Source organism: Ambystoma mexicanum, chromosome 4p (assembly GCF_040938575.1).
Source record: "Ambystoma mexicanum isolate Mex_15411 chromosome 4p, UKY_AmexF1_1, whole genome shotgun sequence".
Taxonomy (NCBI): domain Eukaryota; kingdom Metazoa; phylum Chordata; class Amphibia; order Caudata; family Ambystomatidae; genus Ambystoma; species Ambystoma mexicanum.
In genome coordinates this window covers 280,844,951-280,869,360 of record NC_090927.1, presented here as the reverse complement: position 1 = coordinate 280,869,360, position 24,410 = coordinate 280,844,951, and the positions used below count along the sequence as shown (strand labels likewise).

The 24,410-nt window shown below is 47.3% G+C and overlaps 1 protein-coding gene across 2 annotated transcripts in view; it reads left to right on the top strand.

The window, feature by feature from the left end:
- LOC138453203 (adhesion G protein-coupled receptor F5-like) overlaps nucleotides 1-12,081 on the top strand; it is a 939,048-nt gene extending 926,967 nt beyond the window's left edge. For both annotated transcript variants that reach the window (XM_069605830.1, XM_069605831.1), the window contains one exon: nucleotides 9,185-12,081. In XM_069605830.1, coding sequence (XP_069461931.1) covers nucleotides 9,185-9,261 — 77 coding nt within the window. In that variant the 3' untranslated portion in view covers nucleotides 9,262-12,081. The remainder of the gene's footprint in view (nucleotides 1-9,184) is intronic.
- The last annotated feature ends 12,329 nt before the right edge of the window (nucleotides 12,082-24,410 follow it).

The following is a 24,410-nucleotide window of genomic DNA, read 5'->3' as shown; positions in this document are numbered from 1 at the left end:
ATAACGCGCTTAATACCCAGAGGTTTCTAAGCTCAGACCCGGGGATCAAACCTGCGGTGCTCCGTGTTGTCTTGCTTCCAAGGTGAGCATGTTGCGCCTGAGCTATCCTCCCGAGACAAGAAGCAAGGTGGCTTGCAATAACAAACATTGTAATAAGAATATTTCAAGCGATACAATATTGAGGTACATGACTACTCACATATAACTAGGGAGCACAACTGAATCACAATCTTTTAATACTTGATAAAGAAAACTCTGTACTCTATTTTTCTGAATTAGTAAACATCACAATGTATTTTGACTTATTTAACCACTCATCCAGTGATATGGAAGAGGAGGATGTATGGTTAGAACAGGGCTACTTAAGACAAATATATATTTGATACATTTTCCTAAAATAAATGCTTTGGAAGTCTCCCCTTATTCTGAGCAACCTCCCACCACTCAGCAGGTGAGTCTGTGTTCAGAATAAGACTTCAGCGAAATTAAATTTCCAAAATATTATACAAAGTTGTGGCATGTAATTGTATGGATACACATCAATGAGTGCAATGAATTCCTATTCACTAACTCATTGATGCTTCTATTTGTGTTCTAAATGTTGGGCTAATAATGCATTTTTCGGAAAAAGTAATCTTCTCAAAATCAATTGCTAATTAGATGGAGTGACAAGGTCCCTGATTCAACCCATGTTTTCAATGACTCAGGCGCCCTGAACAGCATCAACTCCAGTGTCATGGTTCAGGAAAGTGTATTTACTTTCATTGACCATAGCAGTCACAAGGACTCAGATCTTTTGTTTCCATTTACAGTCTGTGGGACCCTGAGATTTGTGGTTATCACAGAGGGTGTAGGAAAAAATACCCTCAATAATGCTTACAACAGACATTTCAATTTTATTTGTAATCCCAATGGTGCATATACCTTATGCTCTAGCCCCATTTACAGTGATCTAATATTTATTCAGGGTTCTCCAAAATACCCATTTAAAATAAAAAGGGATATGGGATTTATTTCCGTTCTTTAGAAAATAATCCAATGCTGAAGAGCATCTATACTCACTCTCTCTCACACATTCAGGCAGGAAGGGATCACCAGCAACAGGTGCATTTCTCCATTTTTAGGCACCTGTCCCAGGATAATGATCCCATGTCCCTCTCAGTCTGGGCACTGTGTCTGCTCCGAGATCATTTATTCACTAGTCCCCCATGGATAAGGCCTTTGATTCTTTCCAATCTGCTAGCTCCCAAAGTAACAATTGCTGCAATCAATACAGTTGGAAGACATATTTTTGTTGGTTCTCCATAAAATCTTCTGTGTTGGGCATTACATAGACTTCATCTTCTAAAAGTGTTGTCCCTATCTCAGATCCCATTAGAGGATTGATTGGATTGGTATTTTATTCTAGTGATGTCAATCCTAGAAAACACTCTGGTTCTCATAAAACAAGGGTCCTTCGTAAGTTTCCCAAAGTGTTTGGCAAAGACTAAAGTCTGCCATCATTTGGTCTTATACTAGTATGCCATAATGCCAGTTTCTATCAATCTCCTTCCTAATTGCTTTTTAGCTTTTTAAATTGTCTGATCAAGTGTGCCCCTTTCTATGGAAATGAATGTAATTTGTTTGTGCCCTGTAACTTTAAAAATGCCAGAGTTACCCTTTTATGGCAAGAGTTATGGTCAAAATGTAAATTAAAATTGTCTATTTAAATCACGTTACTCGGTCTGAACAAGCCAATATGTTAGTTATTTCTTCACAAGTCTCTGAACAGAAGTTATAGCCGGTTTACATGTATCATGTTTTCAAATGTTTTCGAAAAGCATCCCTTGAAATACAATTTTACCATTGCAAAAAACGAAACAGTTTTCTTCACTAGTTTCTATTTGCCCAGAGGGCTGAAGCCACGCATACCAACATTCTCTTGGTTCTTTGAATTTGTTCGAAGATCTATTATCTCCTTCCTCCATGGGCCTGTGTTTTAGTATTGTAAAGTGGATTCTTCGGTACAGATGACTCGTGAGACTGCAGTGTAACACAAGTAACTTCTTTACTAAGTAGATCTTAGGTAGAGGTAACATACGCTTAACACTGGAACATAGGTATACCATATACCTATTGAAGACCAGGAGAACATCCACTAGCACCATCTCTCTCAATCAGGCCATCACTAACTGTCAATCTTAGAACACACCGGAGAAACACGCACTCAACATTCCAGATAAAACTCTGATGACATCACATACACAAACCCAGCAAGCAGGAAGGGAAAAGCTAATTCCAACATATCTCCCCCATTTACAGAACAGAAAGGAAAACAGCCAGAGGAACACAGACCAGGCACACACGACACATCAAAGGATCCTCTCACCACACCACTCCATTCGCACCAACCACAGAACTGGGAGCGGAAATCCCTGCAGGCTTATCTTAAAGCCATCCGCACCGTAGTGGCATTATTTACACTAGCAATGTCCCTATCCTATTCTACTGAGTTGGAGAGGGACACCAACAACAGGAAAACCACCACAAAATATCCTCTCATTCTAACAGGGACCACACCCCAAAACCAACCTCATCATCAACACAGGCAACAACATCAGCAAAACAGGACGCTGTCCACCCCAACCAGTTGCACTCTACCTTTGAGTACAAGAGAAGTCACACTCACACACTCCACTAGCACAAACGGCCAAAATACACAACAGGTGTGGGTCAAGCCCCACAGCAACAACCTCATCGGTAACATGGGACCAACCCCCGCGAGAACCATGTAGAACCACTTAGCACATGGGAGCACAGCAATGACACATCTACACATACTGTAAAAAAGCTACCACCTTAAATCTTATTCATAACCACTAACCACTCAGCGTTAAACCAGGTGAACTGCACCTAACCTACCATACATAGAACCTTGAAAAGCACATGTGATACAGGCTTCACAAACCAAAACTGTGTGCCTGACACTCTAATCCACAACAGCCATCTCCACCCCAGACCGAAACTCAGGATGCCCGCATAAAAGTACAAACCAGCGCACACCTACTTCACACACCACACACCACTAAGCACGGGTCCAACCCAAACAATTGGCATGGATCAATAAACCCCAAAAGTGCCGGGTGACAACACCCCAAAAACTAAAAACCGGCAACCAACCCTCAACATCGTGCCCACCAACGCATTCTAACCACATACAAACATTTTAACATGTACTTGCAGAAGGTATTAACTTAACATGTAATCCTAAATTTGCCACTAACAATGGTGCAACTGAAAGCACACCACTGTCCAACACCCCTCAACCAAACTGATGCAGGTGGCACATACTGCAAAACAATGCTGAGCATCCAACACCCTTGAAGTGTGAAATATCATCGGATTAGTCATCAGGAGGATAGCTCACGGGAAACGTCCTCGCCTTAGAAGCCAGACAATGCGGAGCAACACAGGTTCGATCCACGGGTCCGCGATTTGTCCCCGTATTAAGCGCGTTATAAATAACCAATTACAATCTCCACACACTCAGAACTACCAAATAGCTTGAGTACATAGTCTGCACCACTAAACATGCGCTAAACAGAAAATGTTAAAACATGATGAAAACTGGCAGTAGAAAAGCACCACACTCGAAAACCCAGCGCTTATAAGTCCATGTCCTAAGTTAGGACAGAGCAATGAAGGCTAGTCTTAGCAAGTCCAAACCCTAACTTGATGTTGCCTCCAATGTGCAGTCTGTAAAAAAAGAAGTCATTAAACCTAACATAACCATTTCACTGTGAACCCATTCACTTAAGAGGGGCCACAGCAATCCTACCCAACACATTCACATTTTTGAAGTTTGCTCTAATCAATAAACTCTGGCACTGACCCTCTGGTCAACAAAGAAAAATGTCACTTCCGCTGCCGCTACACCCTGCACACTCGATGGCTCCTCCTGTGATATCATCAGATGACCAGTTCCCTCGCAACGCTAACTGCCTGAGTCCCAAACGCCTCTCGGCAGCTTCCTTCGCTGTAACTGATACAGAGCGTGGTCTCTGTCTCGCTCACAGAAAAGGACCATAACACACGAGAATAGCACACTGAGCCCATGGGTTGGGTTTCAGGTTGATGTCATCACTTCGCCAGAACAACCGCCAGGAACGGATCTCCCAGACTCCCATATCCTGCCCCCCTCGCCACAGGATCTTGAGTGAGAGCACACAGCCAAACAGCCTCTCTGAATTTCCCCCAGCTTCCCTGCTCACAGCCTTAGCTCCAGGAACATAAAACAGGGCCACATCAAGCATGAGTCTCTACAAATCTTTGCCGTCCCTCACCCAGTAGACCGATAAATTTCACGGCTGCGCGGATTCCTGTTCAACACTTGACTGAAAATCACATCTGCTCAGCTGCCCCTAGTGCCCTTGTCAACACACATCTCAATCTGCCACATTCGCTCCTAGCCCCCAACACAGCCAAGGAACACATGGCTGCGGTGCACTCCCACAATCTGCTGCCCCCTACAGCCACGATATTCATCTACGTAACAGAGCCAGTCGGCTGCCCTCCACTCCAGTCACCGACACCTCGCCTTGGCTGCTCCTTTCAGAAATGGACTGCCCGCACCAGCAGACAGGAGGGCTCACTGCCTCCTGCAGACACAGTTGATCCCTTGTTTGACTGCCACTCGAGAGAGAGAGAGAGCCTTCACTTTTGGGGGTGCCGGTGGATGTCCTCTTCCACACTGTTCCTGTCTTCTGCCATTCCCCCCAGCACAGACTTGGTCCTCAAACTCAGATAGGTTATTGTTATAACTTGTCACCAATATTTCAAAGTGGGTCCTTTGGTACAGATGATGCTGAGACTGCAGTGTAGCACAAGTAACTTCTTTACTGAGTAGATCTCAGATGGAGGCACCATTCGCTTAGCACAGGAACATGGGTAGACCATATCCAAGTAGAAAACCAGGGGAGCACCCACCAGCACCCTCTCTCTCAAACAGGCCATCACAAACCGTCACTATTTGAACACACAGGAGAAACACTCACTACACATTCCAGATCAGACTCTGATGACATCACATACACAAACCCAGCAAGCAAAATAGGACAAGCTGATTCCCATTATTTTAATTTTCAGGGATCTGCTCATCATGGGCTGTTCTGCATATGGCAAATTGGGCCCTGAACCTTTGATACAATAGACATTGGGCCTCATTACAACCTTGGTGCTAAGTGCACCAACTTTACCACCATGGTGTAAACTCTGTTTACACCATGGTGGATAGCGGATTTACCGCCCCATTCCAAGGTGAGTGGGGCGGTAAATCCCCATTTCCCATTTTCCCTTCCCCATTCCCATTTTGCCCCATAGGGCATAATGGGAGTGGGGAAGGCGCTAATTACGCCGCCGTAAATTACGGCGGCGTAATTAGCACCATGGCAGGTTAGCGCCATGGATTTTAACGCCTGCTAAAAGCAGGCGTTAAAATCAGAATCAGGCGTTAAGGGTTAACGGTGGCGTTAACCCTTAACGCCGGAGTTGTAATGAGGCCCATTGGTTCTTAAAAAGCACTTGATGCATGGTGAGAGTTCTGCTGTCAGATGTAATGTGAAGTTTGTTGCCAGCCTAGCAAGCCTCCCACCATGGAATTTGTATGTTTAGTGAATTAAATACCAGTGATAAAAACCAGTCGTAAAAACTATTATTGTGCTCTGTTCTCTTACATGCTAATTGCTATGGTAATGGTAATACTATTTGTATAGAGCATCAGGCAGTAAAACAGTGTCTAGACACAGATGACAAACTATGAAATCCACCAAAGAAAACAAAAGGAGAAAAGATGTAATGTTTCTATCAAAACAAATTGGTGTTTACCTGTCTGCCAAAGGAATAGGAAGTCTGTAGAGTTAACAGCTTTGAAGGTAATGCATTCCAGAGAGAAGGACCAGGTTATGAGAATCCTTCATCACCTCCTGATCTAAACTAGAGAGAGGGGTGAAGAAAAGATGTTGTTGAATGGGTAGGCAGTGTTCCAGTTTGAACATATCATTGAAGTTTTTTTCAAAAAGATAAGGAGCCAAACCATGCAGACACTTGCAGACTATGCATATATATTTTTTTTTAAATGTGTTTATTGATTTTGACACAGTTGACTCATTGATAGACAATGTGGTATGCATAACTCAAGAACAACATTGTGTAACTTCCCCAAACCTCCCTTCCCTCCCCCCTCCCCCTTCCAACCGAGACCACCGAAAAGTCCTCAGTCTTCTTTAGGATCTCGTGCCGGGCCGGGACTGTCCGTTTTATCAGAGGCACAGTCCTGCGCCTCTGGGTGGAGTAGTGGCACCGTAAGCGCCACCCAACTGAGCAAATCAGCGCTGGAGTCGAGGCGCTGCACGTGAATCGCCGTTTCCCACGCTGCAGTCTCAGCAGCTATCCATCTCCTGAGGTCGCCCCACCAGAGGGCCACGGTCGGACCTCTGGCGCTCTTCCATTTCATAGCTATGCGCCTCTTCGCGGTGATGTAGATCAAGTCAATGAGTCTATTCAGGGGCTTATTCTTGCTGCTTCGCTTGTATTGCCCCAATATGCAGGCTGCCGGCTCACGTATTTCTACCTCAATCCCCGCAGTCGCCGCCCTCTCATTCACCTGGGCCCAGAACCTCTGGATCGTCGGACAGCCCCAAAACATGTGGGTCATTCCTGCCCTTGGCTCGTGGCATTTTGGGCATGTCTGGGTTGTAGCGCCTTTGAACTTAGATATAGCTTCGGGAGTAAGGTAGGCCCTATTGGTGATGTACAGCTGGATGAGTTGAAGACGGGCATTCCTGGAAATCTTTCTATGGTAATGGGTTATTTTCTCCCATGCTTTGTCTTCAAATTCCAGGCCCATTTCTCTTTCCCACCTCCCTTTGCATTTTAGTTCATTCTTGGTCGAGCCCTGCAGAAGGGCCTCATATATTCTGGAGATTTTGTGGCCGCCTTCAGCAGTGTCCAGTATTGACTCAACGATTTCATTTTCTAAGATTTAGACGGTAGTCTCCGGCCATCTAATCTTCAGGGCCTGTGTCACTGCTCTGTGGAGCAAGAACTGGCCTGTGGGCAGGCCTGTGGATTCACTGAGGTCCGTGAATGTCAAGAGTTCCTGGTCGTGAACAAGGTCCCCAAGTACTGCCACCCCATAGGGTTCCCACTGGGTGCGTGTTTCTGTGTGTCCCCATGAGGATTTAGCCATGACTGCCGCAATGGGGATCTGCGGGGAGTACGGGTCTGGCGGTCCCACTGTTCTGCAGGCTCTCTTCCAGAGCTGAGTTCCAAGCTTAATCAGGTAAGGATACTGTCTTAACGCCCCCTGTTCCACCACAGCAGGTCTCGGAGTAGCAGTCGAGGCAGGGCGGGTTGAAGCAGTCGGGTGTCTGTAGTGGCTTCGTCTGCCATCCAATGTGTTACATGTCTCAGTTGGCTTGCAGACTATGCATATATTCTTAAAAACAATCCTTTCATGGACTGGCAACCACTGAAAAGTGCAGTGATAGCCATAGACTCCAGCAGATTTAGATAAATTAAATATCATTCTAACAGCAGAATTCTGAACGAGCATTAGCATCCGGGGTGGTGGATCAGCCAATCAGGTTGCATGAAAAGTGGGCTGAAACTGCTAATCTCAGCCTGAGCTCCATGGAACTCGCTGGCTGCCTCCCCCACTGCGGGCCTCCATCTTCCCCGATGCTCCCCTTTTTTTTACTTTTCCCAACTGCCTCCCCAGTTCCACTTACCTGATTGTTGCGTTGGAGGCATACGCTGCCGCCACAGCAGTTTCCCTCCTCGCTTTTCCGGCTGCCATGGTAATAGAAGAGAGGCTCTGTACGGAGACCTGCCTTCTACAACCATGGTGGCCATTTTGGATAAGTATTTGGATAGGTATTTTCATTCATTGAACGGGACAACAGGACGCACACAGCGTCCTGTTAAATTAATGAATCTTTGCTATTATGCACAGTGTGTAATTCAACAGTATCAGCTGTACCCGATTACCATATGGCAAACCTCTGCTTCCTTCACAGCCTAGCAGACTGCAAGTTCACTTATGCAGCAGTTGCACACGTGCTTGTGCTACGCGTGGCACTGAAGTTGATATTCACTGTCGGGCTCAGTAATGGAAAACCGATCATCCATCCAGTAGCAATGCATAGCGGTCCCCGAGCAGAGAGCAACACGTCCGACTGCCAGACTAAAAGTGCACTTATGCTGCACTTGCCGCACTAGTTCATACACTAGCAGGGATGAATCAGCACTTCATCCTTCTGAAGGTAATACATTAGTAGTAATAACACCTTTTACTTGGTGCTTGGCTCAGAGGCGAGGTGCTCATCTTGGAAAGAAGAGCTGAGCAGTATGGGTTTGATACCCTGTTCCACGCTTAGAAACTCTGGATATGGGGCATCTAGTCTACCCTGTATTTACAAACACTAATCTCCAGCAGCTTCATCTTTGTTACTATATAGCACATTAGAGAAATCCGAAACCTCGTAGTGGTTCAGAAAATAAAGTGCGTTCTATGAACCCACTCTATTTTCATTTCCACTCTGCCTCTGTAATCCTTATGAAGAGGTCGCGGACAGGGGCGCAGACTTTTGGTTTTCCCGGAGAGAGCCAGCCGCAAAAAGAAAACAAAAACCGTTCCATTCTAAGAATAGAGACTTCCATTAAAATAGCTTTTCCTGCGGGGTGCCCGGGCCCCCGAGCACCCGCACACTCCGCGCCCCTTACTAGTGGTTGCAACTGCAACCCAGGCAACCCCCAAACGGAGGATCTATGTCACTAAAACAGGTTTCTGGGCTCCCCTCGGTCTTTGAAGAGTAAATAGGAAGCTGGGGTCGAGCGTGTTAAGTTTCTAGTCACACCTCATTGCCATTTTTCCATTGACATACTCACAATAGTGTTTGACTATTTTTATTTTATCTTTCGCACACAGTGATGGAAAACATACTTATATAGGTAGCAATAGTCAACTAGGTACAGCATACTACCCAGAGTTCAGGCGCGTTATGTTTTTTGATCAACACATTTAGTAAATGTATGTATTTCATCACAAGTAGCATGCACTGGATTAATACATTTGGAAGTGACCAGCAAATACTCATGACATTCAAGTGCACTTTGGTAACACCTTGTTTTTTGCTTTGATTTGCAGGTGCATACAATCTTTCTTTTGCGCTTCAGTCATCTTCAAGTGAAGACACATCAAATACATATTCAGTATTGCAGTGACTGGATGACCAGACGGACGAAGATGCTTCTCCAAATTGCCTCATTTTAAACTGCATTGTACTATGTTATATAAATAGGGAATCTTGTATAAAGTGGCTTAGTGCTACTGTATAATGTGCTATTGTACTAGATTCATTATGCTACCACTTAGCAGACGTTTCAAGGAGCATACATTTAAAACATATCAGAAAGAATCTTTTTGGTCACAGCGACCTGAATGACTATGCCAAGTTGTGAAACAGAAATAGATGCACCTCACTTTGCAGCATTGTAGGCATCAACTATGACTTTGCATAGGATGTCCTGCTAAAATGTACAGAGGGCTCGTAAAGGCTGTTCTGAAATTATGCAGGTCACAAACAAATATTTTAACAGTGATGCAACAGGTTTACCAAATCATATAGGCAAATGTTTACAGTTTGGGCCTCACTTATCCTTCCTTAAACTAGATTAGTTATATTTCCACTGGGGGGAAATATGCCATCTAATCAGCTGTGCTAAAACCCATCAGTGTGCAATTTGTTACATTTTGGAACTATTTCGGAGAGACTGTGAGGGTAAATAAACTGGATTGATCAGTAAAACTTATATTAAATAGTGGTTAAATGAAACTGCTGCCTTTAGCACAGAACACAATCAGGAGTAATGTGCACAAGCCGATAAAAGGAAACTACTTCAAGCTGGCACTATGTTCTTCTAAGCAATGAGGACAACCTGATGGCCAGTTAACAGAGGGAATAGTTAGAGTGATAATTTGACAGGGCCTGTAGAGAGTCAGGGAAGGGAATGCCTTGAGAGATAAAACATTGAGCATAGCTCTCTCCAGCGAGGTGTTCTCAATGGTTCCACAATATTAAAAGTGCCCTTCAGTCACAGAGGCTGAAGCGCTTTTAAAAGGTGTTCCTAAGCACAACCACATCCTCTCTAATGCGAGTCTCACAACCTGACTTGCCTGAACATTCAGCAACATTTCAAACAAGTAGTGAATAATAAGATCAAGCAGCTATAAGTCAGCAGCCTTACTTTACTTATGCCATCGAATATCACATACAATATAAATATTGTCGAAACTGTGACATCGGTGATCACATCACAAACTGCATTTTGATTTAGCCTCTTTCAAAATCTGCCTGCCTCTACTCTCCGACCTCTACAACTTATCCAGAACAGGACTGTGAGACTTGCCCTTTGTCCTCAAGCCCAGAGATCGTATCTCTACAGCTCTACAATCTCTTCACTGGCTCCCAGTGGCGGCAAGGATCAAGTTCATGACCCTTGCATCATCCACAAGGCTTTCTGGGGCCTAGGACTGCACTACCTTCAACTGTCTCCCCCTAAACATCTCCCTTCACGAGCTCTCTGCTCAGGGTCAGACGCTTTTCCAAGCAGAGAGTTGGGGCAGATCTCTCTCTTCAGCTGGTGCCTCCCTCTGCCACAGCCTCCCAGCCAGTCTCAAACTTGAGCAGAACCACCTCAGGTTCCGGAAGCAACTCAAGGCCTTCCTTTTTGCTACCGCTTTCTCTCTTCCTCTTTTCTGTTGATGTCCTGACTGCTCCATGCACTGGTCACCTGGATACCCGCTGAACTCGGGCCCAGGCTCCTGCATGTCCAGTTGCCCTCTCACTGACTCTGGGCTCCCCCAGCACTTGTGGTCTGTATCTGCAACCGTTCTCACTGCACTTATGAGACATTCTCTGGCTGCACTTATTGAGTTACCTGCAATTCTCCACTCTTCCCCTCCTCCCTCAGCACTTCTCCCATTCCATTTCCCTGCACTTGTGCGATCTGAATGACACAAGACCCAGTAAGATTGTTGTTTTGTCCTCCCTCTTGTTTTGTCACGCCTAGAAAAACTTGTGTACAGGTGCATTATAAATGCCATATCATATATCATATCAAAGGCTTATGTGTGAGCAAATAATACAGAAATACACAGGCAGTGTAAAAAAGACTAAAGCAGGTAATGGTACACGCAGATCTAAGCATATACATGCCCACATATAATCTAGTCTGTTGAGAAAACTCCAGGGTTGTGTCACACAGTTTGCAGTATGATTACCATGATGAACTCTGCATTCCTTTGCACGTGCAGTGTGTGTACAGTACATTTAAAGTTACACAACAAAGTGTCGTACTTCCCATTCTAGAGGATTTTATATTTGTCACACTTCTGAAATATTTCCAATAATCAATGCAAGTGATATGCTCAGTTTATTGTTTGAAGTGGAAAATACATTGCCACAATTTCTTCCTTTTATTATTTATTTCGTTGTTTTAATCAAATTAATGATTTTTACAAAACTTAGTTGAAGAAGTCAGTAGAAAAATAGAAATGACGAAACATTTACAGTCAAAGTAGAAGAAGACTCTTTAACAAAAGAAGTTCATAAAGACAAAATGGACTTTAACGTTTGAGTGGTCGCAATTGTCCAGGTATTTCGTTCTCCGCTCGTTAAGCGACCCCACCAGAATTCTTCCTCTCTAATGTAGGAGGCCTGAAGATGTTGTTGCAGATACTTTTCACCAATTTCTTGGGTACCTGGACAGTTGAGAAGTAAGTGCCGAATAGTTTCGACTTTTGAACTGTCTTTGCAAAAACGACATGTGTCTGAAACACTCAATCCTCTACGTTTCAGAATCTCATTTGTCTGGAGTAGATTTAGACGTACTCTCAAAAACAGGTTTCTTGCAGCTTTGTTGGGAAACCTGCTCAGATAGTTGGGGACCGTGTTTAATTTGTTGTTATAGGGCGGGAGATGTTGAACTGATTTCGCTTTTTCCGCAAAGTCCAGTGTTTTTATCCAATCGCACTCTGCCATTTTATTTTTTATTTTTGAAGGATTTCGCACCAGCTCTTGTTCCGAGAAATGGAGTTCCAATAGTTTTGCTTTTCTTGCGGTTTCCCAAGATTTGAGCTCCAAGCATTGCGTCCTTTTGACCTCAGCATAGATCATCGCTAACACGCGAGGGCAATCGGGTAACAGCATTTTCCTGTAGAGCATCATAGATTTAATCTCCACAGATCCTTGCAGTGAAAGTAAACCTAATTCCCTTCTGATTAAGGGTGCCGATGTAGATTTTGGCAACCCCAGAACCGTGCGCCAAAAATACCCCTCTAATTTCAGCCATAAATGGGAAGGCACATGAGGGAGAGCGTCCGCTGCGTAGGTGATTGATGGAACTACCTTTGTACGGTAAAATTTGATCACTGGAAGCAAAGAAAAACGCCCGTACTTTCTGTCTAATGCTCGCGCCTGTGCTGCCAGTTTCTTTGCCTTTTCTATCAGACACGTCTGGAATGCTACATTTGTTCTTGAACTGTCCAAGGTGACTCCTAAGTATTTTATAGTTGACACTTTCTCAAGAGCCTTGCCTTCCAAATACCAGGACAATTTTTCTTGTCTCCGTTTGAATTTTTCCATCGTCAGGATTTTGGTCTTTGTAGCATTGATGGTTAAGTTGTTCTCGCAAACATAAGCAGCAAGGTTATTAAGCTGACGCTGCAGACCGATTGGAGTTAAATCCATTAGGATTAAATCGTCTGCATAAAGTAACCTTGTAGTTTTGTGGTCTCCCAGTAACGGTGGAAAGGAGCGAATTGATTTCTCTGAATCTTTGAAGTCACTGAGGTAAGCGATGAAAAGTGCGGGAGCAAGTGGACATCCCTGCTTTACTCCTCTGCCAACCAGAATTTCTGATGATAACAAGCCTGCTTGATTTAACCTAACGCGAAGCTTGGTGTTCTTGTGTAGTGCCTGAATTGGTTGGAGTATTTCTGCTGGACAATTCCACTGCGACAGTTTCCTCCACAAGTTTGCTCGGTTGACTTGATCAAAGGCTTGCGCCAAGTCGATAAAAGCCAGGAACACTCTTGGAGCGCCTGCTAGCACCTTACTTTTTAGCGCACTGAGAAACATGATATTTGCGGATGTGCCATTTTTCTTGGTAAAACCCGTTTGAAATGGGTCTGGACGATCTGTATTATCAAACCATTGATGGAAATGCTGAAGTAGTAAGGAACCAAACACCTTCCCAATCGTGTCCAAAAGAGCTATAGGGCGATAGTTCTTAGGATCGTCTTTTAGCCCCTTTTTGAAGATGGGGACGACTATTGAAGTTGTCCATGAGAGCGGGATTTGTCTGGCCTTTTTACATCGTCTAAAGATGTCACTGATTAATGCAGACCATTCTGTTGGAAATTGTTTTAGGTCCAGGTTTGTAACACCGTCCGGACCGGGGGCTCTGGATGGTTTAAGCCTGCGAAGTATTTTAAAGATTTCTTCTTCGTTGCTCAGATCAACCCATGGTTCCATGTGTGTGTTTTCCAATGAAGGCCCCAAGTGTATGGGAGCCTGAAATAGGTTTGAGTAAAATTTTATCCAAACAGTTTCACCAATTGGGTTTGTTAGTGGTTCGCTGAAAGGCGAGGTCGTAGATCTAATTAGAGCCCAAAATTCTCTTGGATGATGACCACTAACCAGTTTTAGCATGGCTTCCGCGTCTTTTTGGTAGAGATTACACCGTTGTTGTTTAATCCACGTTCTATAAAGTTTCTGTACTTGCGTAAAGATCACCTGATTTTCTGGCGTAGGGAATGCTTTCACCCTTCTTTTTGCTTGTCTTAGTTGGCGCCTTTTCAAAACCAGTTCTTTACTGTACTCGTGTGAGATGACTTTGTTTTGTCGTCCCTGACCCTTGAAGTGGTACCTATACGGTAACAGAAGTGGTTGGTAATCTGGTAATCGCGGAAAATCCTGTTCCTTTTGTTCATTTCCTGTATTCTCATACTGAAGCTTTATTGCAGAAATAGCGGCTGGTGGCAGTTTTAGACGTGTTTGTTGACTGTTCGCCTCGACAGGAGCGGGCATAACCAGACTATGAGTTGAGATTGTCTTCCACTTTAAGACCAACAAATTGTGATCACTCTCCTTGGTTTTTAGTACTTCAAATGATGTTGTAAGAGTGGACAAATGTCTACTAATGAAGATATGGTCAATGTCCGCGTGAGAATTTCCTCTTTCCCAGGTAAAGGGTCTCCCTTGTCTAGAGAAAAGATCACCTGCACTCAGCAGGTCACACGCTGACATCAGAGATAACCATTTGTCCCCTCGTTTATTTCTGAGGGATGAGAAGAGAGGGGGATGCTCCACTACTTCGAGCGGCACCCAAGTGGCATTTAGGTCTCCACAGATAACCAACAGTGCTTCCGGATTGTTCACCAGGACTTCATTAATGATCTCTCTGGACAGGGCAATGAAAGAGACGTCGCTCAAGGCTGCGGGATTCCAGTAGATGTTTATAATAATTAAGGGCTGTGGTTTGAAGTTGCCCCCGTCCTTCTTGCTAGTCGTCCAGCTGACTTCTGTAGCCAGCAAGTGGGTGGATAAGTGTAGGATTTTTAAATGTTGTAGTCCTGAGCCACACCGGATTGCCGTAACGAGGCCTGAGGAAGGGCGCCCAAGGGGACCCTTGGTTGCTGGCGCATGGGCCAGGTCGTAGCCATCGATGGATGGACGTTCCGTCGTCCAAGTCTCTTGTAAGCAGATTATATCCAAACATCCCAAATCTACGTCCCCTTCGTTCATCAGGTGTTGAAAACCGCGCGTGTTCCATGACCCCAGGGAGAGAACTTCTTTTCCCCGTGTCTGTTGTATGGGAAAGGATGTGAGGATATGGCTGGCGGGTTGCTATTGAGTCTTATGTTGTGTGAGAGCCTTTGGTAACCATGCCCAAGATTGCGTCGGTGGGACTTGTTTTGAAGTGTCCTTCGTGGCGGAGCCTTCCTTACCCAAGGATTGGGTTATTGTCCGTTTGATAGTGGCCATAGGGCCGCGAGGGCGTCTTCCTATTCCCAAAGGGTCTTTATAGACCACTTCCTCTCTTTTGGCTTCTCCCCAGGGCTGTTGACTTCCAAAGTCATAGCGGTTTATCTGCTGGGTTTCTGCTGTTTGATCCACATTGATGTTTCCAAAAGAGCGAACCTGTCGCTCCGAGCCTCTGTCCTCCAAGTCTCTTTTAGACGACTTCGGTTTAATGCTCGCTTTTTCGAGCTGTGGGGGTGTTTTTGGTCCCGGCTGTTCGGTTGATTCACGTCGCCTAGAAGAAGGCACACCTTCTTCTAGTTCGAACAAGTCGAATCCCAGCTTTAAGAGATATTCGGCTGCCTCTGCTAGTCTGATTTTTGCCCAGTTTGTGTGGACATGAAGATAAGCACTCGCTAGTTTCCCTTGATGGAATGGTTCTACCCTCGCTAAATCCTTGGTTTCGACTTTCCTGAGGGAAGGAACACATTGAAGAAGTTGCAACAAAAATCCTCTGTTTAATATAATATATTTGTTGTTATCTGGTAATTGTTCGATAAGGAAATTGCGTTTGGTTCTAAGAGACTGGGCTCCAGACCTTACCGATTTTTCTTTTGGGCTAGGTCTGGAGTTATGTCGATACTGCTTTTCTTTTACAGACGCTTCTGCATATTTTCTTTTTGCTGGGGCCTCTTTGGACCTTGTCGCATGCACCCATCTGGACCCTTGCGGAGAGCTCCGTCTGGAAACATAGATGTTGTTTTGAGACCCGTTTCTCCCACGGGTTTTTGACGGACTGCTCTTCTGCCGGTCGTCGTCGGGATTTCGCGAGTGTTGACTTTTTTCCGGGACCTTTTTCAGCACTACATGCCCCCCGCTAGCTTTGTTTTGCAGGTTCCTACAACGGCTCTCTAAGGTTTGAAAATAAGGATTTTCCTCCATAGTACAATTTAGGTCTCGAGTTTCATCTTGGTCATCAGACAGTGTGTAAACACTGAGGTTTAACAAGTCCACGTCTGTTTCTCGATTGCCCACATTTAAGGCTGTGTGGGTACCGGCTATGACGTCATCTATGTCCTTCGTTGAATAGTTCACTTTATCTCCTTTTCCTTGAACTGTTCTGCCCAATAATTTGTCGGGCAGTTTTGACGTTCCCTTCTCTTTTAGAGGCACTTTTTTGCTGCTGTTTGCTTCTGCAACGGGAAGCTTTCTTGTCGTATGCTTTTGCTTTAAGAGAGGGCCTTTTGATGCTGGTGCACTGTCGGTTTCAGGTGAAATTGAGATTTGATCGTTAAAAATCGATCCATTTGTTTTTGGTGCCGTGCCACCTGCTTTGATTATTCGAGAACCCCTGGCAGGGGACTCCTTGTCTCCCTCCGGGGTAAAACCCTCCAGGTCGACAAACGGCCCATCTTCGAAGGTCTGGGTACTGGCATCTGAGGGAAGAGGTCGTATCTCGATTGACCTAGCACTCGTCTTCCCCGGGCAATCGTCCGTGTTTGTTTTTCCCATTTTATTGTTCAAGGCGTTGATATAGCCTTCTAGGAAAATCAGGCGACTGTTCATCATCGCTGTAATAGATGTGTGGTCTTTCAAAGAGTCGTTTATCGACTCGTATAGTTTACAGAACGGTGCCATCGCCAACGTTACTGTAGACATAATTAGTCTTAAATCAGTCTTCTTGGGCGAAGGGTCCTTAGATGGATTTCTTGTGAATTCGCTGGAACGCCGATTTCTCGTTGGACTAGGCTCCGTATGGCTATTACAGTGATTTGTCCCCCCTCTTGAGGATGAAGAAGTACTTGAGGCATCAAGGCTAGGTCTCTTCCCCAAGCCAATTGAATTTCGATGATTAGAGGGTTTGACTGGGAGAGGAATGTTATCAGACTCCAAATTGGGCTGGGTGTCCTCCTGCCCCAGTCCCAAACCCGCTATTTTAGTCGCGTTCCCATCGGCGTTCGTTTCAGTCGAGCAGGGATTAGGTATGAGCAAAGATTGGTCGAACTGATTTTCTTCTGCGTCACTTTCCACCTCACTGCAGATTGTCAGGGGGCATTGGGTCTCATTAGTCTGAAAAGTGCTCTTTAGAGTGGAATGGCTTTGGCCTGCAATTTGGGCCGAGGTCACTGGATTCCCAGGGTCGAAGTTTTTGGCCAAAAGTGGTCGTGTATCTGACCCAGATGTTTGGCCTGGACCACTTTGCACTTCCACTGGGTTTGTTGGTAAGCTTAGGAGTTTTCTCGAAGATGGGAGGTGTGCAGGGCTTGGGGAGCCAAAATGCCACCTAATATTCGTGTTTGGAACCATGCTAGAAAAGGAAAAACTCACCGGTTTTAACGAAAACGCGGCTCGCTCGTCGTTTGGTTGTCCAAATGCTGTAGCCGGGATTTGGTCCGAGACCGCTCCCAGAATCTCGGCGTCCGAGATTTCTTCCGAAGTTGAAGGTTTCTTCTTCAAAAATTTAGCAAAAAATCTGTTAGTTATAGGCAAATTTGGTTGGGCGACATCTGATTGGTTTGCAGACCTGTCATCGGCATTTGTAAGTTTTTGGCGTTTAGATGTCAAAACTTTCAACCCCATCTTTGGCTTTTGGTGCGCGCATCGTTTCCTGCGCGACGGCCCTCCCTTTTTCCTGTAGTAAACAGTATTTAACGAAATGTGGGAGGGTTTAGTTTGGCTGTCCTTTGGCCTCGTTGCCCTAAGGGTTTTGGATGATTCAGGGTCCCGGTTTCCCGAAACGGTGGGCTGCTCATCCTCTTCAAGGTCCAACCGCGGCGAGACCTCTGCGGCCAACACAGTGCAAGACTCTGGCGGAGAATGTTGCAGAATCGCGACCTGTGTGGGGCCGTTTGAGACTGAACTAGCCATTCTACTTTCAAGTGGATTTTTCTGGGGCTGCCGCCCAGGTTGGGCGTTGCACCCCTCCACCATATAGGGGGCCGGGGGGGCTTGGGCCGGCAGAAGGGCTCGTGACTTAGGTCCATTTTCCGGGGAAGCACAAGCAGACAGTCCAACCAACACGTCCTTCCCCCCCCCCCCACCGCCCACTAATACCTCCTCACCTGGAGCGAGCGGCGTTTCCTCTCCTCCGAGGGGCCGCGCTACGCTCGCATCACTCGGCGGGGGACAGCTGGCGGCAGACGGGGGCTCCATTTCATTTGGAGGATTTCCGGCACCAGAAGAGACAACGACGTCCATCGAGGAGATTACAGCGCCCGGCTCGGCCGGCCCGAGTTCTGTATCTATGTCTGTGTCTGTATCTGCTTTGCTTGAGACAGGCAGCTCCAGCACTTTGTCTGACTGAGGAAAAAGCGCCGTGCTTGTTTTAGAGCTGCGTAAACGTGGGCCAAGAGTCTCGTTTTTTTCCACGAAAACCAGTGAGTGCGCAACACTGTTTTTCCTACTAGCGGAACGTGCAGCTCTGGCTGCCATAAACTGCAGAAATACCACTCCACTCCGCAAAGCAGCAAACAGCAAACAGTCCTCGTTTTCTGCTTCTCGCCCTTTACTCACTCGGGCTTCACGCCACAAGGGTGATGCTCTTCCCCTTTTGTGAGTCACTTCCTTTTTATTCCTAAATCCACAACTGTGTTTCTAATGAGGTGGAAAACGTTGAATTATTTTTGTACGAATACATTTTTATTTTTTGTACTTGTTTTTTTCTCTTTACATCCCACTGTATTACATTATCCTGGAGTATAGTATTTCTTAAAACATGTTGTCACATGTGTAAAAACTGAACAATGCACACCTGAATTTCTCAAAGAAAACGCAAACCTTTGTCTTTGTTCTTCGGAAGGCCCTATTAGAGGTCTGCTAAGATTTTGGTGTAATTTAGTGCTGGCGACTTTGAGCAGCAAGTCTATGAGATCAGCTGTTCCAAAGATTCTGTCTTCTTTAACTTAAAGTATCTTAAAACAGCTTCACCAAACACTCACTGATTGTGAGATTTTAGCAGTGTTCTATTAATTCAGAGTACTTGAAAAATGAATGTATCAAAGCATAACCATAACCACATATTAAGTACAAAGGGATGCATATTACTTATGCTTTCTGTGCCTTTATAATCATTTTCAGATGTAAGTAGTCAATTAATGTTCCTATTGTGTTTAAAATAAAGGTTTACTATATATATATAAATATGTTTGTTTATGGAAATGCTTGTAACCTACCTCCATCTATCTTTACTTACTGTGATTTGATGTATCATATTGTTACTGAATATGTTCATTTGAAAAACTTTGATTTACTGGTTTGGCTATCCTGAATAAAATGCATTTACTGAAATGCCATTGACCGTTTTAGTCATGACGATGTTTTCATTGACATCGTTTTAGTTTGTATATAAAAACTAGATAGCTTGGGAGTGCCTCTGACTGCAGAGCTCTCACTGCAGCTAAGGCCAGACTCCTGCATTACCCTATTACCCAAGTGATAGCTTTTCGGTAAAATGAGTGGCACATATCTTCATTTTGAAGAATATTTGTTCAGTAACACTGATCAAAAATAGATGCACAATGAAGTAGCTCGTCAAACTGGCCCACTTTGGCCAAAAAACTGTCCAAATGTGACCCAAAATAGTTGCCAGAAATAGTATGTTCGACCTGCACTTTGGCCTATTGCCCTATAGGCCATTGTGGGTCTGGCTGCAGCTGAATGGTGTGTACTGGCCATTTTCACAATTTGGGTCTCAATAACATGTACATTTTAAATCTGTGATGCATACATCATTACACATTCACCCCCCTGGAAAGGAAAAAAAAAAGATGGCCACTCTAAAACAAAAGGAAGGAAGCCCTCCGCATTTGGAGCACACACCCGAGATTATATTCACTTCATGTCCCAAGGGCCTGATTCACAAAGCTTTTTTCAGTGGGATAATCTAAAATGTGTAAATCAGGTCCCTAATATTTTTGCAACCAACATCTTATTGCAAAAGTCAATGCTCCTAGGGAGCGGAAAAACGAATCTAGGCATTTTATAAGTGTATAATACTTGCATGTCACTAACAAGATTAGTGGTTGGTATGCGCCTCCCTGAGCATTTTTATTTTACATCATCCCTTATCAAACCACCTCACATATGCCTAATTTTCATGTTATGGATGCTAATGCATTACCTCTAACTGGGTGGTACAGACACTCAATTGAGAATATAAAAATATACATTTTAATTTGTGTAATGCCTACTACAAAAACACGCAATTAAATAAAGTGCACACAAACGCAGCAGAAAACACTGCACTGCAATGTTGTGAAAACTGCAAATTGTATGCAGGGAACCACCCATGTCAGCACTTACATGCTGTTGGGTCCCTTGCAAGCAATTCCCAACCGTTTCAGACACATATCCTATCATCTTTGCGTTTACGCTCCATTTAGTTAAAAAAAAAAAAGGTAAATGTCACGTGTAAATTACACTTGCAGGTGCTAAATGCAGGCAGATTTGATAGGAATGCATTTGTTCAATGTCAGCATTAACATACATACTGTCATTAAACCACGTGCAATTTTAAATTTCAAATGAAACGAAAAAGTGAAGTAGACTCAGAGGCCGATTCATGGAATAATTAGCGCGGCACAAGTGGGCAAAAACGTGCGAATCGCAGTGGAATAGCGAAAATCGCAGTGCAAGTGCGAAAATCGCACGAAAAGCAGCGCACGTCGATTCATGGAAGGCCGTGCGCGAGAAAACCAGCGGATGTGCGATAAAAAAGTGCGCGGCGCACGTTGGCGCACAGGCCATCTAACAGCGTGCGCCAGGTCACAGTGAAAATCGCACAGGCCACAGCGAAATTCGCACATAGCGCGGCGCACGCAACAAAAGTAGGCGGAACACGGGCGTAACACTCGGAATGGGGAACAACTTGCCAAAACGTGGGCGTCACGGGGGAAGTACAGGGCACAAGTGCGCGGAACGCCCACACGCTCGCCTACAACACGTATTCATGGAATAGAATAGGGGAAAAAAGCGCACGCTCAAACCAGCGAACAGGCACAAACACGACCGCCACAAGAAAGCAGGCGGTAGCGTCTCTGCGGCTGTAAGAAATGTGCGCCAAAAGGTGCGCCAACAAATAGCACGTATATACTGCCATGACGAATGTCCCATACTGTGGCCCTCCAGGAAAAATGACGTGCAAAGGGGTACCCACAAACACGGACACCCGCTGACAAAAAATACGTGTGCGTGTATACCGGGGTGCGCGGGAAGTCTCACACGCGATTTGCAGGGTACGTGCATCACAGGGGTTCGCTTGAAGTTATTCACGCGATCGGGCCTGGGGGAGCGGGCTACGTGTATTTCAGGGGTTCGCGTGAAGTTTCTCACGCGATCGGGCCTGGGGGAGCGTGCTACGTGTATTTCAGGGGTTCGCGTGAAGTTTCACACGCGATCGGGCCTGGGGGAGCGGGCTACGTGTATTACAGGGGTTCGCGTGAAGTTCCTCACGCGATCGGGCCTGGGGGAGCGTGCTACGTGTATTTCAGGGGTTCGCGTGAAGTTTCACATGCGATCGGGCCTGGGGGAGCGGGCTACGTGTATTACAGGGGTTCGCGTGAAGTTCCTCATGCGATCGGGCCTGGGGGAGCGGGCTACGTGTATTACAGGGGTGCGCGGGAAGTTCCACACGCGAATAGCCTGGGCGCGTGTATTTGAGGGGTGCGCGGGAAGTTCCACACGCGAATAGCCTAGGCGCGTGTATTTCAGGGGTGCGCGGGAAGTTCCACACGCGAATAGCCTGGGCGCGTGTATTTCAGGGGTGCGCGGGGAGTTCCACACGCGAATAGCCTGGATGCGTGTATTTCAGGGGTTCGCGTGAAGTTTCACACGCGATCGGGCCTGGGGGAGCGGGCTACGTGTATTACAGGGGTTCGCGTGAAGTTCCTCACGCGATCGGGCCTGGGGGAGCATGCTACGTGTATTTCAGGGGTTCGCGTGAAGTTTCACACGCGATCGGGCCTGGGGGAGCGGGCTACGTGTATTACAGGGGTTCGCGTGAAGTTCCTCACGCGATCGGGCCTGGGGGAGCGGGCTACGTGTATTCCAGGGGTGCGCGGGAAGTTCCACACGCGAATAGCCTGGGCGCGTGTATTTCAGGGGTGCGCGGGAAGTTCCACACGCGAATAGCCTGGGCGCGTGTATTTCAGGGGTTCGCGTGAAGTGTCACACGCGATCGGGCCTGGGGGAGCGGGCTACGTGTATTACAGGGGTTCGCGTGAAGTTCCTCACGCGATCGGGCCTGGGGGAGCATGCTACGTGTATTTCAGGGGTTTGCGTGAAGTTTCACACGCGATCCGGCCTGGGGGAGCGGGCTACGTGTATTACAGGGGTTCGCGTGAAGTTCCTCACGCGATCGGGCCTGGGGGAGCGGGCTACGTGTATTCCAGGGATGCGCGGGAAGTTCCACACGCGAATAGCCTGGGCGCGTGTATTTGAGGGTGTATTTGAGGGGTGCGCGGGAAGTTCCACACGCGAATAGCCTGGGCGCGTGTATTTCAGGGGTGCGCGGGGAGTTCCACACGCGAATAGCCTGGGCGCGTGTATTTCAGGGGTGCGTGGGAAGTTCCACACGCGAATAGCCTGGGCGCGTGTATTTCAGGGGTGCGCGGGAAGTTCCACACGCGAATAGCCTGGGCGCGTGTATTTCAGGGGTGCGCGGGAAGTTCCACACGCGAATAGCCTGGACGCGTGTATTTCAGGGGTGCGCGGGGAGTTCCACACGCGAATAGCCTGGGCGCGTGTATTTCAGGGGTGCGCGGGAAGTTCCACACGCGAATAGCCTGGGCGCGTGTATTTCAGGGGTGCGCGGGAAGTTCCACACGCGAATAGCCTGGGCGCGTGTATTTCAAGGGTGCGCGGGAAGTTCCACACGCGAATAGCCTGGGCGCGTGTATTTCAGGGGTGCGCGGGAAGTTTTACATGCGAATAGCCTGGGCGCGTGTATTTCAGGGGTGCGCGGGAAGTTCCACACGCGAATAGCCTGGGCGCGTGTATTTCAGGGGTGCGCGGGGAGTTCCACACGCGAATAGCCTGGGCGCGTGTATTTCAGGGGTGCGCGGGAAGTTTTACACGCGAATAGCCTGGGCGTGTGTATTTCAGGGGTGCGCGGGAAGTTCCACACACAAATAGCCTGGGCGCGTGTATTTCAGGGGTGCGCGGGAAGTTTTACACGCGATTTCTGCAAGGTACGTGAATTTCAGGGGTGCCGGGGAGTCCCACATGTGATTTGACAGTGTGGGTCCTCCCAGGTGTACCCTGTACACCCTCCACGGCCCCTGCAGGCAGCCCACACCACAGGGGACTACCCTGCATCCCTGGTCATGTCCCGCAGGCAGCCCACCCAACATGGGCATGCCCCCCAGCAAAGGCACATGTCTCCTTGAACTAATGAACACCAACTCATGTCCCCTTGCACCCCCACCCCCCAGCACTGTGGGGCACCTGCCAGCAGGCCCCCACCCATGTCCAACTCATGTCCCCCACCACCCCCACCCCCCAGCACTGTGGGGCACCTGCCAGCAGGCCCCCACCCATGTCCAACTCATGTCTCCCACCACCCCCCAGCCACCAGGGTCACCCTCCACCAGGCCCCCACTCATGTCACCCACCACCCCCAGCCACCAGGGTCACCCTCCACCAGGCCCCCACCCATGTCTCCCACCACCCCCAGCCACCAGGGTCACCCTCCACCAGGCCCCCACTCATGTCACCCACCACCCCCACACCCCAGCAGTGCAGGGGCACCCTCCACCAGGCCCCCACTCATGTCTACCACCACCCCCAGCCACCAGGGTCACCCTCCACCAGGCCCCCACTCATGTCACCCACCACCCCCACACCCCAGCAGTGCAGGGGCACCCTCCACCAGGCCCCCACTCATGTCTACCACCACCCCCCAGCCACCAGGGTCACCCTCCACCAGGCCCCCACTCATGTCTCCCACCACCCCCACACCCCAGCAGTGCAGGGGCACCCTCCACCAGGCCCCCACTCATGTCTACCACCACCCCCACACCCCAGCAGTGCAGGGGCACCCTCCACCAGGCCCCCACTCATGTCTACCACCACCCCCAGCCACCAGGGGCACCCTCCACCAGGCCCCCACTCATGTCTCCCACCACCCCCACACCCCAGCAGTGCAGGGTCACCCTCCACCAGGCCCCCACTCATGTCTCCCACCACCCCCACACCCCAGCAGTGCAGGGGCACCCTCCACCAGGCCCCCACTCATGTCTCCCACCACCCCCACACCCCAGCAGTGCAGGGGCACCCTCCACCAGGCCCCCACTCATGTCTACCACCACCCCACACCCCAGCAGTGCAGGGGCAGCCTCCACCAGGCCCCCA